This window comes from Cuculus canorus, chromosome 1 (genome assembly GCF_017976375.1).
Source record: "Cuculus canorus isolate bCucCan1 chromosome 1, bCucCan1.pri, whole genome shotgun sequence".
NCBI classification, from domain to species: Eukaryota; Metazoa; Chordata; class Aves; order Cuculiformes; family Cuculidae; genus Cuculus; species Cuculus canorus.
Window position 1 is genome coordinate 92813105 of NC_071401.1, and position 13035 is coordinate 92826139.

At 46.3% G+C, this 13035-nt stretch overlaps 1 protein-coding gene across 3 annotated transcripts in view; it reads left to right on the forward strand.

Moving 5' to 3' along the window:
• Positions 1-399: 399 nt before the first annotated feature.
• C2CD2 (C2 calcium dependent domain containing 2) overlaps positions 400-13035 on the forward strand; it is a 43379-nt gene continuing 30743 nt past the window's right edge. For 2 of the 3 annotated variants that reach the window (XM_054076468.1, XM_054076478.1), the window contains exons 1-2: positions 400-728; positions 4441-4539. In XM_054076468.1, the coding sequence (XP_053932443.1) occupies positions 468-728; positions 4441-4539 (360 nt within the window). In that variant the 5' untranslated portion in view covers positions 400-467. The remainder of the gene's footprint in view (positions 729-4440; positions 4540-13035) is intronic. The other variant, XM_054076458.1, reaches the window with a different exon arrangement.

Here is a 13035-nt window from a genome sequence, read left to right on the forward strand (position 1 = left end):
GGTATAAACTGGAGAGGGGCAGATTTAGACTGGGCATTAGGAAGAATTTCTTCCCCATGAGAGTGGTGAGGCACTGGCACAGGTTGTCCAGGAAAGCTGTGGATGCCCCATCCCTGGAGGTGTTCATGGCCAGGCAGGATGGGGCCTTGGGCAGCCTGATCTAGTGTGCCGTGTCCCTGCCCATGACAGGGGGATTGGAACTGGATGATCTTTAAGGTCCCTTCCGACCCAACCATTCTATGACTCTATGAGAAATGATTAGTTACACACGTTTGTGTCTGAATCGGAGCTGTCCCGCCCCTCGTTGCCCGCCCCCCCCTTCCCGCGGCCCCGGCCGGGCGGGCGGTGCCTGCGCCGTGGGCGGGCGGCGCGGTGGGGCGCGGTCCCGGGGCGGGCGGCGTGTGCGCGGTCTGTGCGGCCGCCGGGCCCCGCAGCGCCTCGCCGCCGGGCTCCCATTATGGTCAGGCATGGCGTGGCCGGCGGGCGGGCCGAGCTGGTACGCGCTGGTCGCCCTGTTCGCGGCGGCGCTGGCCACCCTGGCCGCGTACCTGGCGCAGTACGCGCGGCTGGCCCTGCGGCGGCTCCGCGCGCCGCCCCCCGCGCAGCGGGACGAGCTGCTGGCCGAGGGCAGCTCGGCGCTGGCCTGGGCGCTGGCGCGCGGCGGCTGGCGGCGGCGCTGGCGGCGCGCCTGGCTCGAGGCGCTCGGCGCAGAGGCGGCCGCGCGCGCGGTGAGTGCGGGGAGGGGAGGGGGCGCGTGCGGGGGGGGGTGTGTGTGTGGGTGTGGGTGTGTGACTGTATGTACGTGCGTATATATGTTTGTGCCTGTGTGTGTGAGTGTGTGTATATATGTGCATGTATATGTGCCTGTGTCTGTGTGCGTGTGTTTCTGTGGGTGTGCGTCTGTATAGGTGTTTGTGTATGTGTGTGTCTGTATATCTGCATATATATGTGTGTGTGGACCCCTTCGTGTACTGGAAGGTCGCTATAAGATCTCCTCGGAGTCTTCTCTTCTCCAAGCCGAACAAGCCCAACTCTCTCAGCCCGTCCTCATATGGAAGGTGCTCCAGCCCTCCGATCATCTTTGTAGCCCTCGTGTGGACCTGTTCCAACAGCTCCATATCCTTCTTATGCTGAGGATTCCGGAACTGGACACAATACTCCAGAGGAGGTCTCACAAGAGAGGAATAGAGGGGCAGAATTCCCTCCCTCACCCTGCTGGCCACGATCCTTTTGATGCAGTCCAGGATACAGTTGGCCTTCTGGGCTGCGAGCGCACGTTGCTGGCTCATGTCGAGCTTCTCATGGACCAGCACCCCCAAGTCCTTCTCTGCAGGGCTGCTCTCAGTCACATCGTCTCCCATCGTGTGTGTCACATCCATATGCGTGTGTGTATGGATGTTTGTGTATATGTGTGTCTGTATATCTGCATATATGTGTGCGTGTATATGTTTTTGTGTATGTGCACATATATCAGCGACCTCCCAGTACCTAAAAGTGGCCTACAGGAAAGCTGGAGAGGGACTTTTCATAAAGGCTTGTGGTGATAGGACGAGGAGGAATGGGTATAAACTGCAGAAGGGCAGATTCAGGCTTGATATAAGGAGGAATTTCTTCACCATGAGAGTGGTGAGGCACTGGCACAGATTGCCGAGGGAAGCGGTGGCTGCCCCATCCCTGGGGGTGTCCAAGCCAGGTTGGATGGGGCCTTGGGCATCCTGATCTAGTGGGAGGTGTCCCTGCCCATGGCATGGGGGTTAGAACTAGATGATTGTTAAGGTCGCTTCCAACCCAAACCATCCTATGATTCTATGATTCTGTATATGTGCGTATATGTGTGCACATGTGTGTGCATATATATATGTATATGTGTGTATGTCCATATGTATGTATGTATGTCCATATATATTCCTTATGTCTAGTCTAAATCTGCTCCTCTCCAGTTTACACCCATTGCCGCTAGTCCTGTCACCACAAGCCTTTGTAAAAAGCCCCTCTCCAGCTTTCCTGTAGCCCACTTTCAGGTACTGGAAGGTGCTATAAGATACCCTCGGAGCCTTCTCTTCCGCAGGCTGAACAAGCCCAACTCTCTCAGCCTGTCCTCGTATGGGAGATGCTCCAGCCCTCAGATTATCCTTGTAGCCCTCCTCTGGACCCGTTCCAACAGTTCCATATCCTTCTCATGTTGAGGAAAGTGTTTGTGTATGTGTGCATATGTGTGTGTGTGTGCATATACATGTACGTATATGTGTGCACGTGTGTATATGCACATAGGTGTTTGTGTGTATGTGTGCATATGTGTGTATACATATGTGTATGTGTATATATGCACATGTATGTGTGTGTATGTGTGTGCACACGTGCATGTGTGTGTGTCTGTGTGCATATATATGTGTATAGACATAGGTGTGTGTGTATACATGTGCATATATGTGTGTGTGCACATTTGTATGTATGTACATATATATGTGTGCACACATATGTGCGTGCATGTGTTTATGTGTGCATTTATATATGTATACATATATTGACGTGTCCCTGCCCATGGCAGGCGGGTTTGAATTAGATGATCTTTAAAGCCCTTTCCAACTCAAACCATTCTATGATATGTGTGCGTGTGTATATATGTTTGTGTGTATATATGTATGTACACAAATATGTGTTTGGTGGCTGCTTGGCAGGAACTTGCAGGAAGGAACCAGCCAGAAGCACAGAGTGGGTGCACACTTGGGATCAAGGAAGGACAGGAAGGAAAGCTGTGACCCCCTGTGGCCCCTGGCAGGGGCTTGCACCTCCGATAACATTGTTTGTGCACAGGGAGGAGGAAACAATGGAAACTTCCTGACCAGATGAGCGGTATGGGGCCAGCAGCCTGTCCTTTGGCAAATAACTCCCAGAACTGGGCTTCCTTCATGTTGTCTTAGGCTGTAGTGAACCTGTGTACGTCAGTGTAATGGTGAGGACTAACTTTCTCCAGACAGCCCAGAGATGGTGGGCTTCTCAGGTTTTGGTCAGTTTGCTTTTAGCCTGGGCCAGTTAATAAATGTACAAAACATGGCACCCCTTCCCATCCCATCCAGCCCGTCTTGCAAAGGGCGCAGCATGACATCCCGCTCAGTGGTTTGTAGAGGTATGTCCAGGTCTAAGAGGTGAGGCCGTGGCAACCTAATTCCCTTGTCCTGAGGACTGAGCCCTTGCCATGTCCGTAGAAAATGCTGAGGCTAAACTATCTGGGAAGCGACGTGTACCCAGGTGTCCGAATTTGTCTGCCTCTCTCTCGCTATGTCTAGGAGGTTCACCCCAGCATGCTTTTTTCTTAGATGTCAGGGGGCAGGCTGGGAGAGAAAGAAGAGCTGGGCAGCATGTGTGTGAAAGATAAAGAAAGCAGTTTAACACTTTGCAGACATCACTGTAAGCTAGGGCAACTGAAAGAAAATACTTTGTCTGGGCTCTCAGATTGCACGGTGTTGTTGAGGAAAGCATGGGTTGCGCTAAGTAATAAAAGTCTGCCTTGTGCTTGTGGAAGTGGAGGGCCCAGACAGCTTGGGCACAGGTGTTAGGAACTGAAAGTATCCAGAAACAGGTGGCAGCTTCCTGTCCCTGACCAGAGACCAAAGCCACTTCGGGGAAACACACACCTTCCTTCACCAGACAAGCAGCTGGAGCCGTCTCTTGCTATGAGTTCACTGCCTGGCACTGCAGCGTGGCATTGCTCCTGCTGTCAGGCTCCCAAAACAATGTCAGCAGCACACAGCTAATGAAATCCTGCATGCAAAACAGCCTTGGGTGATGAGGGAAGTGATGCTGACTGCTTGGTGTGGGCAGCATGTGGAGAATGTGAGTGCTGATGACCCTGAAAATATGACCTCACTGCTGAAACAGGTATACGTTGTATTTTCCTTGCTGTTTATGTGAAGACTGAATAGCTGTCATCGCTGCCTGCCTTCACACATGAGGAAGGATTGGGGAAGGGAAGGCTTCTTTCCTCACCTCTGCAGGATGATATTTAGATTTTCTTAGTTTTGGCATAGCCTAGTGCAGCTGTATGACCTCATTTTTATCTTTTTGTAAGGTTTGGTTATTAGGCCAAGCCAAAAACGCCTTTTAAAACTGCAGCACTGATTAATCCTTACTCAGGTAGAGCGGTTTCACTGAAGTCTGTTGCTGCTCATGAGCTGCAGTCTGTGCGGTGCCATGTACCTTGATGTTCTACTGCAGAGGAAGATGAGTTATGATTATGCCTATAGTTATGTCCTAAGTGTAGTTTTTCAGGCTCTACCCTGTATTTTGTGATGAGGTGTCACACAATTAATACATACAAGTTTTGACATACATGTGCTGTTCTGCCTCTGATTGTTCCAGGAACTTCGGTAGCAGGGCATTTTTATCGCTTGTTTTCAAGCAGTGGGTTCTAACAATGCTTCTTTTTTATTTCTTTATTAGGATTCACAGTTGCTTACGTTTGAGGAAGATGATCCACAAGAACCACTTGAGCTAGCAGTTAAACAAGTTGTTAGTGTTGTAAAGTCAGCTCAAGAAAAGGTAAGCTTTGGTTTGGTTCTGTTTCAGTGTACTTTTGGGCAGGAAAGTATAACTTTTCTTACTGATGGCAGTGGGAGTTTTATTTGTCAATACCTCTGTACCCTTGACCTAAGTTTGTGGAGGCTGGTATAAAGCTGCCTCTCTAACAAGCCTGTGCACTTTTTGCACTCGTTCACTTCTTTTGCAAGTCGTGAGCAGAGTGGGCTGCAGGACTTCTACCAAATGAACAATAACCAGGATTATGCCAAGTTTATAGATACACCTGCAATGAAATCATACAGCAGCCCTCTCCCTCCACCCCCACCATTGTTAGGACTGTTTCCCATCCTGTTGCTGAAATGTGGGGAGGGGAATTCATGAAGAAGGAAAGGGACACTTCTCCTCTGGGACAGGAAAACATCCTTGTCTGCCTCTTGCTGTTTGTGTGGCTGATGAAGGTTTGCTTCATAAGTCAGAGCTCAGTAAGGATCAGTGGAACAGGGACAAAATCCTGAGGGCAAAATCTTGACTCTGACAAATGCTGTATTCAGTGAGGAGTGAATGGTCTCTTTCTTCCTCTCCCACCTTCACCCCACGTACTGAAAAGTGGTTTTCCCCATGCTTAGTGCATATGAAATAAAAGTAAGGTAGAATGTGGCTCTTAGAATGGGGTAAAAATGTGTTTATGCTTATGAGCAGTGATAGCTTCTGCATTTTCATCCTAGTGACTGTAACTGCTAGTCACATCTGAACTGGTGCTCAGCTTTAGGCACCTGCATCCAATTAGCCTAATGCTTTTCTTCTTGTTTTACTTTGTTATTTTGGTTTGCTTGTCTGATTCAGATATTAAGCATGAGTAGTTTTCAAGAGAATCATAGCAGCTTATCTGCCTGATACACAGCTTACAGACACACCCTGATTGGTGTCAGCTGGGGATTGCCAATGTGTAAAGTTATTTGTGCACTTGTTTTCTCTTTTCTTTTTCCTTTTGTTTTATTTCCCTTCCCCCTACCAGCGTTGCCTGCCCCAGCAGTGGGGCTAGAGTGACTGGAGCTAGTAGGGCTGTAGAGCTGGCACTAGTGTTACTCTCCACCACTGGAAGACACCGTGATGGGAAGTGGTAAAGATAGGGGACTGCTGGGTCTAAAAGCGGTGTGCTGCGTAGTGTGTGAAGCCAGCAACTGAGAGAGATCTGCCACAAATAAAAGCTAGTGACTAACAGCATGAAAACCAGGTGTCTTGCAGTGCGGTGTCTAAAACGTTGCTGGAAGGTGGGCAGTGGGCAGGGTGGCAAATGTGTTTGCGTGGGAGATGGCCAGGAGGTTTGAGTCTGCTGCCTGCCCTTGTCCAGTGTCAAAGTTCAGCAGGGGTGCGTGGGGCCAGATCTGTGCTCAAAGTACCATGCCTGTGGGTGAGCCACCATGAGAGCAGCGTCTCAAGGCTAGAAACTGGTTTTGGTCCTGCTCACATTCCAGAATCAAGACACTATGCTGCAGTCTTGGATTTCCCTGAAGTTACATTGTACCACTGGGAACATCTCTGCTCCAGTCCTCAGTTAACTCTGTATTGTTTAAATGTAGGTTCTGCTTGTCATAACAGCAAAGTAAGTTAGCACTCACGGTGCCCCATGGGCACCTTAACTTGCAGTGCTTAAGCTTGGACAGAATAAGGTACTGAGTGCTGGCTCCACGGCAGCCTAAGACTGGGGAACTGCTGGCTGCTATAGGGCTGTTGTGTTGCTCTCCTCTACCTGTGGTTTTGCGATCCAGCACCCTCCCTTGTGCAGTCTCTGGTGCTTGCCTGACCTTGAGTTGAGCCATTTCAGTATGTTAATTGAGCTGTAATACTGCAGTAAGCAATCTAATGTGGTTTCACAGCAGCTTAAACCAATATAATCACATTTAAAAATGTATTGGATTAAAACAGGTTTGCTTATGTAAACTGGGTTGCTCTGAGCTGTCCCAAAACCTGTTTCCATAATCTTGTGCAACAGCTTCTTGAAAAATTTCTCTGATTTATTCAGTTAAGTTACAGCCTGAATATTTATTTGGATTTCAGTATATAATAACCCTAGACTGGCACTCCGCTAGCTACTTTCCCTTCTTATTAAAATGTACACCTAAACACCTCAGTTCTCTTGTATGGTAGTTGTCTTTCTTACATATTCCTCACATAATACCAAACCTCCAAAGTTGGGGGTTTTGTGGTGTTTTCTTCCCTCTGCCCCTACTCTTCAAACTCTTAGTCTTTGAAATCTCTCTGCAGCTTATCCAAACTCAGATTTCTAATATGTGTTTGTAACTCACTACTGGTATGACTGTCTTTAAATGTAGTTTGTGACCATATGCTGTGTATTTATCAGTGTTGTATCATCCCGCAGAGCTCTACTTGCCTGAGACATCAGCTGACACAACCTGCAACCTGTTCGACACACTGCTTTACTTAAAATCTGTGTGGCAAGAGTGTTGGTTTAGCAGCCAGGGCTTGATTTATTGCTTGTCATTTCAAATATGTGTTTGACTTTGCATCAGAGAAGTTGTGGTCTTAAAAGGAATTGTAGGATTGAGGGCGAGAGGTCAAAATAGCAGTAAACAGGGCATGTTTGGTACTTTAATGCAGCTATATGCTGATAGAGCCCTCTGGTATCTCTTTTGTGGTAGGTGGGCCTCTGTCATTTTGAAGCACCCCCAGGTGATGGGTCTGCCTGGTGCTGAGAGTGAGCCACTTCCCTGGCAAGGCTCGCATGCAGTCTTGCTCTGAAACAATACGGAATTGCCAGCCAGAATGTAATTATTATATTACAGCAGACAGCCTAGTTTATGACCGGGATGCATGCTGACACATGCAGTCCATAGGTATATACATACTCTGCTTTCCCTGAGGAAGCTGCAAGTTCTAAAACTGGTGTATGCTCCACAATGCAGTGCTGCAGGCATGGTTGGGAAGCTGCTGGTTGCAAGGCTGGCCGAAGCCATTGTGATAGGGACAGTGCAGCTCTGTGGCTGAAGGTTACACCACACTGCTTCTTGACAAAGCCTCTATTTATACATCGCCTTCAGTCCAGTTTTGGGCCAGAGCCTAAATATATAGAATGAAGTGGCCTGTTATCATTGTGTGGTGTTGGTTGTTTTATTTTAATAAAGTAAACATTAGCAATATTCTTAGCTTATTCTGCCAACCTTTCCATTACTGCAGTCTATTTCCAGAGGCTTTGAACTTCGCAACAACAGCAACAAAAAAGATGATTCTCTTGTTTGGAACCTGGCATAGAGAGTATAGATGCAGCTGACTGCAACAAAAGTCTTCCTTCTTTTCCTGCTTTATGCTTAAATAGAAAGGGGGGAGATGCCCTCAGAGTGCCATTCCTTTAATGAGTAATAATAAGTTGCTGTACAAAGAGTGACTGTCTTGGATCACGACGGGCAACAGCAAATATGAAAACTTCATGTTAAATTTTGTGTGATGAATCTTGCTGGAGGAAATAGTGAAGAGAAAGGAGGACTGTTTAGCATGATTGCAAGAGGTCCTGTTTTCTGATGAGCTATGCAGCATGCCTGAAAAGACCTTATCCACCCACACAGCTGTTCTGGCTTCATCTTGGTATCACTTCATTTGCAGCCACCCTGCTGTGAGGTGGCAGCCTGCATCCATGCTACGCTGGGGCATTGGGGCTTCCAGTTCTGGTTACTCTTAAGCAAGTAGAGACATTGAGCAGCAAAGGGTCCTTTATGCTCTGGGGAAGACTGGTTTCTTGTCATACTAAACCAGGCCTCATTCCTAGTTATGTACATGTGTTTATTTCTGATAGTTTTTGGTGGGGTGAACTACCCTGACCATCACGTGCAGACCCTGTTGTCCTTGAACTCTCTATTTTGCTTGAAAAGGTGCCCTGGAGCTTTGCTGCTTTAATGCCTGTTTTTTTTTTTCACGGGCTTAAGTGGAATCATGGCTCATGCAGCTTTTTTTTTTCATTTTTCTTCTTTTTTTCTGCTTGTTTGGTTTCTGTGCTAATAGAATCCTTTATCCTTAATGTATTTACTTTTCTTCCATGGTGCTTGCTGTCAGTAAGTGCATCGTAAAGGAATTATATTTTCTTCCAGCCTTTATTTACCTTGGCTAAACAAATTGTTACTTAAGTCTCTTTTCATCATGTTGTCCCATCTCCCAAGTCACTCCTGCACTTGTTCGCTGCAGCAGTTCCAGTTAAATCCATTTTCTTGAACGTGGTGGCCGAAGTCACACACAGCAGTACAGGTGATGCAAGGATGTCACCATACAAGGAGATTTCTGCTTCTTTGTGTTTCTGAAACTACTTTCTTGATGCGTTTTGGGCTTTCAATTTCCTTCTCCCGTGGCTGCTTCACTTTGTGACTGACTTGATGCATCCAGATCTCTCTTCTTTGGACTTCTGTCCCAGAGGTAAACTGCCCTTTGTAGGAATAGTATTTGTTAATTTTCCATATGCAAATGCTCTGTATTTTGAATTGCATTCTTCTACAAGTCTTCAAGAATTTTTGGCTTTTCTGTGTGATGTCTTAATCTTCCTCTATATTGCAGCTTCCCAGCTTGCTTTACTTAGCATCAGGCTTTCTTTCAGATTTCTCCTAAGGGATTTTGGACATTAACAATACAATAGGGTTGCTGCATGACAGGCTGCTCTGTAACTTGCTTCCATCTCCTTACTTACTGTACAATCCTCTCACTTTCAGACACGTTCCTGTTCGCCTTAACATGGAAATGGTGGAGTACAAGCTTAATTATCAGTGGATGGACCCTACTGAAATAGACAAGACAACATAACCTACCTAAGATCTGAGTGTCTTGTCAAAGGAAGACATTGACATGGGGATTTATATGCTTCAGTGTGGATAATTCTGGTTTTGGCATTGTCAAGTAGTCTGTCTGTCTTCCAGCTGTTACTGCCCATGTGTGTGGGTCTCCTGTGGGCTTGTGCTGCATCTACCAGCCTGGCGCAGGGGTCAGGGATGCCTTGGAACCCTGGTGGCATAATGTGCTTTTGTTTCCACAACTGAATCTCTCTCCAAGCTACCGTAGCACAAACTGCCAAACCTTTTCTGCTTTTTTCTGTCTTCCATTTGTCTCTGTGTCTTCAAACAGGCTGTCTCCCAAACTGTTGTAAAGACTTGTATGTTATTGAGGCAAAACTAGAAAGTCTATTTCTGATAGTTATGTATTTTCTGCCTTCTTAAACAGAAGTACTGCTTCCTGTCCTCTCACCATTTGGTATTCACTTTACTTCATAGGCAGACTGAAAATCCTTCCTGTCCTGACTACTTGCAGTCCTTTCTTGTTTGTTTTATTCCTCCCTGCCCTTTTTTCCACTGTTTTGATTCTGTAGGTCTGTCGGTCTCAAAGGAATGGATAAATTCGTTTTATCAGTTTCTGCTTTGTTTTTGTTGCTGACATGGTGACGCTCTCTCTCCTGCACTCATTCCATCAATCACCCTGCCGTCGTCCTGGTGTTTACCATCTTTTTGGAAAACTGATAGGAGGTTGTCTCATTAGAGTTGCAGGCAAACTCGCTTTGATTTAGGCTTCTAAAAATTCGCCCCTAGCTGTGCCTGGGTTAGACGTTATGTTTGTCTTCTCTCCTTTAATTTGTCTGTGTTGCTTGGTAAACTGCTTGGATAAAGATGGAATGCTGAAGAAGCTACAGAAACCCCCTCCAGAAGTCAATGCATAGGATCTGGTAACCAAGGAAGATGGTGTAATTCTTCTGAACTGCTGAGTGTTATGACTGTGAAAACGCAGAAGTTTCTGACCAGAGGATTTTCTTGTGGTGAGGTTTTAAGCTGAGCACACGAACTGCCTGTGTGGCCATAGACAAGATAAGTTTTTTGTGCCAGAAGCAAACATGAGAAATGGTGGAGGTCCTAAATCTGATGGTGTACTGATCCCTACAGTTGAGATCAAAGCAGTTTTTACTGCATGGCTGTGTCATGGTGCGTGCTCATTTTCTTGTGAAAATGTTAAAGGTTTTTGTGTTACTTACATACTACTGAGTAACATTGAGTAACTTGCTCTTTCTGGAAATAAGTACCAAATGTAGTAAAACTGATCTCCTTCCAGAAAATAAAGCAATCAAGGCCTGTAATGCCCCATGTGCAGGTGGTGTGGTCAGGGCCTGGGGAAGGTGAAGATGACCTTCCCCAGCAGCAGTGTCAGAACTTCCCCATGAAGTCATAGCCCTTCATCCTCTATTTGCCATGGGAGGGAACCTCAAAGGAGGATGAAGGAGTAATGAAAAGGCCATGTATAATGCACAGATCGGTAGGGTGCCGGTGCCGAAACTGAAACTTCAAGATATGAGGACACCAGGTGTGAGGAGCAGAGACACTCAGGTGCTCCTTGAGATGAAGCAGCTTCTGCTGCTACTTCAGGAAGGAAAGAAACTGAAATTTTGCAGCTCTGTCCAGAGGAACTGTAAAGGGAAGAAGTCAAGATATAAAGGGGAAGGGCAAAGCAGGGGGAGAATAGCTGTGAGTGCACAACTTGGCACACTTGAGTTTCTCAGAAAAATATGTCTTACTCCAACTGTAGTGTTTTCTCAGGCTCCATTGTTCTTCCAGTTATTTATCTGAAAGGGGGGGTTTTTTTAGGGTAATGTGAATAAGCAAGGTGTGTTACAGCGCCTGCAGCTCATTTGAACTGGGTGCCAGTGTCAGGCAGATAGGGAAGAGAGCCTTGGCAGCTTACTCACATTGTGGGTTGGTGTGATCAAGGATGGAGGCAGGTAAGGGGGGAGGCTGGAGGATGTGGATGAGATAGCAAGAATGTCCCTGGCACGTGGAGGAGTGATCAAGTGCCAAAAGTCAGCTGAAAGTAGGGAGGGATGGCAGAGGGTTGAGGGAGAGCAGGATGCATGCTTGTGAGCAGAGACATGCTGAGGAAGGGCTGGGAGCCCCTTCCATGGGACATCCCCAAAGTGCACAGAGAGACCTTGGCTTGTGATGGAGCGTTTACACCATGGGAGAGTAGAATTGCGGAGGTGCTGGAGGGAGTAAACAGCTTGGTCCTGCTGGAAGAAGAGTCCTGGTTTCTTTGTGCTGCTACTTCACTTTATTTCTGCTGATTTAGGAGGTCATGCTTGTCCAAATGTAAGACATAAAAGAGAGGTGGGTTATGACTCCTCTGGGAGTCCAGAATTAGTCGGCCACAGCTGTTGTGTGGTGGCTTAAGGGCTTATTTTTTAAAGAATAGTTTGTTGTGAAAATGGCAGATTTTTAGACTCAAATAGAATTTTTTTTGTGGTAGGGGATGTCCGTGGTAGTGAGGGGTAGGAAAGAGAGCTGAAGAAGATAAATGAACGTGAAGAGCAACTCTCTTCCCATCAGTCCAGGTGCTACTGGTTTTGTGTGATCATCTATGTTTCTTCTTTCTGTCCCCTGCTGACCAGAATGGAGTGCTTTGCCTTACCCTCCTTTCTCCTCCTCTTCATCTCTGCAGCGAAAATTAATTTGGTGAAGCAGGTTGATGGGGCATGGAGGAAGAAAAGTGTAGCACAAGAAGCTTCAGTATTTTTCTTCATGTGACTGTTCTAGTGAAAGCAGCCTACATATCTCTGCTCTGGTCTGTCAAAATCATCTGCTACACTTCTAAAGGAACGTCACTTATAAAGGGAAGTAGCAGTCGTGGTCTCTTTAATCAAATTCTCAGCACTTGTAGCAGCATCTTAGATGAAAACAGAATTATTTTCTTTTCAAATTCTAGCCCAGAATTAAGCTTAGCTCAGTGTTCTGACTCCATAATCCCTCCTGTTCCCAGAACAAAGGGTTTAACCTGATATAAAGACATATTATTTTCCATTAACAGGTGGGGAAACACTACTTTTTCTGATTGGGTTAAAAATTAACAGACCTCTGTACCTGAAGACCACAGTTGTTTTATTAAAAATGAGAGGAGGAAGGGAGTAGGACTTGGTAGGTGTCTTTTGCAGAAAATAAATTAATCAAAGGGACTAAAGCCCAAACCAGTAGGGTTTGTCTCCTAAACTAAAGGTACAAAATATAAAATATAGATTTAACTTTTCTTAACAAGGTGTAGAAAGAAGGGTGAAAGTTCCACCACCTGCAGTGTCTGTTTCCATTCTTACTTGCAAGTAAACATGATTGAGAAAAAAAGTGGCACATGAACTCATCAACCAAGTCTCTTGCCACATTTTTTTTTCTTGAGCAGTAATCAACTATGTACCTGACAACCTTGGCTCTTAGACATCCAGAAATTCCAGATGAATGGCTCCACGTCACATGTACAGCAAGTCCAACTTGTTCTGAATGCACTGAACTTCCTATGCATGTGTGAATGGAATGTGCATGGATGATAAACCACTGCATTTAGGACATGGAGGTGTCAGCATCTTTTGCCTCAGACGTGTCCTTTTCCCTCCTCTGCCCTCAAAAAAGAGGGAAAAACATGTTCATTTTTGGAAGTCTTTAAAGAGCCACCATGCCAGTCCATCCTCATGAATTAAAGGAGTGATTCTGTGTTTCAGGTTGA